This window comes from Mizuhopecten yessoensis, unplaced genomic scaffold (assembly GCF_002113885.1).
Source record: "Mizuhopecten yessoensis strain PY_sf001 unplaced genomic scaffold, ASM211388v2 scaffold11183, whole genome shotgun sequence".
NCBI classification, from domain to species: Eukaryota; Metazoa; Mollusca; class Bivalvia; order Pectinida; family Pectinidae; genus Mizuhopecten; species Mizuhopecten yessoensis.
The window spans coordinates 1,111,926-1,113,939 of NW_018408921.1; the positions used below are offsets into that span (position 1 = coordinate 1,111,926).

Below are 2,014 nucleotides of genomic sequence, written 5' to 3' on the forward strand. Positions count from 1 at the left end.
TGTCACACTGGATCATCCATGAACTATATTTAAAATGTCTACTGTAGCGTCCGAGAATAACAATCTGCACAACAACAACCCTCCGGCCTTTGGTGTGTGTTTGGGTATTAATAGCCGTGCATACGTACTTCAGTAGACCAGTGGCTGGACAATTAATTGGATGAGATAGTTTAGCCTGTAGGTATACAAACGGACACGGACATCGCAGCGAAGAAAGATATGGATGTTGACCGCAACATGCAACTCGCTGTAGGGGGTCTGAGTTATCTGATTTAGCAGATTACATAGATGAATACTTACTTATCAAAATTAAAACTATCTAACAGTGTAGCCCAGAAGTTGTTTTGAACTAATTCCACCAACATGTTACCAACACCTGTTTGTTTAAGTACCAAAATGTACACTTTCCACATTAACGCATTGCATGGTATAAAGTTGTTAATTTTTTCTGAATATCTATACTATCAAATAAATGTACAAAGCATATGTCGTACTTATAAGTACTTTGTCCGTCACCCTAACTCACCAACATTGTAATATTGATATTATAACTAACAACTTTTATATAGCATCCTATTAAAGTTACACAAAAAATGTCACTCTTGATTGACACAATCGCATATATTACATATGCAACGCCTATCAATTCACACTTAGCTATGATTTTTTTTATATAGATCGTTGTCAGTAATAGGATAAAGCTACTAATGAAATATTGCGAATTCAGATTTTCCTATCATCAATGCTATGAACGTACGGACTCCATACCTAATCTAATAAACATCTGGAAAAACCGAATTACATGTTCCGACGTTTTGGAAGCCGGTTGCATACAATGTCCCACTTTGCATCCTAATCCGTATATATATTTGGTATGGAAATCCAAATGACGCATGGGAAATAATTATGCGCATGGTTGAACGGCAACAGTGTTACAACAAATTGGATCTACATTTGTTATTTTCTTTCCATTTTTGTATTGTAGATTGCGTGAGAATTTGTCAAAATAACTTCGGAATACTTATTACAAGGTGCATATCATTGTAGATTGGATCGCCTCGTGGTTTCTACCATTACCAGTATCACGATTTTTTTTTATCTACACTCAGCCACACTGTCTGGAACAAGCGTTCACGTGTATATGCTACAATATTTACATTTGCATGGCATTGTCACTACATAGCCTCTTTGAAAGCTGGGTCGTTGATGGGACTTTAATTTATTACCATGCATCACGAGACACAATTCTTAGCGTATTAATACAACACTGACCGGAACTACAATATCCAATATAAATAAACATGACGGCTCCTGAAATATCGCTGGGCATTGTGAGATTTGACAATGCCATTGTAAATTTATGTGCAAAATAAAAAATAAAATAAAAATCACTTTTATTACAACGAAAACAAGACCAATGTCTTTAATATCGTACAAAATGCACATCGGTTGAAATCACCAATGCCAGCAATGGAAACAATTTTAACGCTCATGCAATTTATCAGAAATATCGTCTGTTACACTGCACTGATCAAGGGCGGATCTAGGCCCGGCGCCTATATATAGATATAGATAAATAAGCGCTAATAAATGGCAATAATAATTTGTATGAGAAAAATATTGATAATATAATTTAGATTAAATATCTAAAGAACCCGAGTCGAGCGTGATTTTGCTGATTGACTGTACGGTACCCTACACCAATCCAGTATGGGTTACCGTTACTTATAGTCAGTTTACTATGTTTTCTGAAATTCGGAATTTATAAACCGGCATTGAGAACGGAATTATAATAGAAATTTTGCATCCGGTTTTTTTAAAAAAGTTGAATAGCGGTCATCTTTGAGTGCAGGGAGGTTTGCCATGATATGATAATGGTAGGTCAATGTTTTATGTTAATTCTCCTTTTACTTTTTACTTTCGTTCCTTACACTCAAATCCAAATAACAAACCCCCACATCGGATGATCCTTCATGAATGATCATCCTTGGGGCCTTGAAAGGAAGGGGGGGGG

The 2,014-nt window shown here is 35.9% G+C and overlaps 1 protein-coding gene across 2 annotated transcripts in view; it reads left to right on the forward strand.

The window, feature by feature from the left end:
* Window positions 1–1,809: 1,809 nt before the first annotated feature.
* LOC110440527 (L-azetidine-2-carboxylic acid acetyltransferase-like) overlaps window positions 1,810–2,014 on the forward strand; it is a 23,403-nt gene continuing 23,198 nt past the window's right edge. The window contains exon 1 of one of the 2 annotated variants that reach the window (XM_021483665.1): window positions 1,810–1,877. In XM_021483665.1, coding sequence (XP_021339340.1) covers window positions 1,869–1,877 — 9 coding nt within the window. In that variant the 5' untranslated portion in view covers window positions 1,810–1,868. The remainder of the gene's footprint in view (window positions 1,878–2,014) is intronic. The other variant, XM_021483664.1, reaches the window with a different exon arrangement.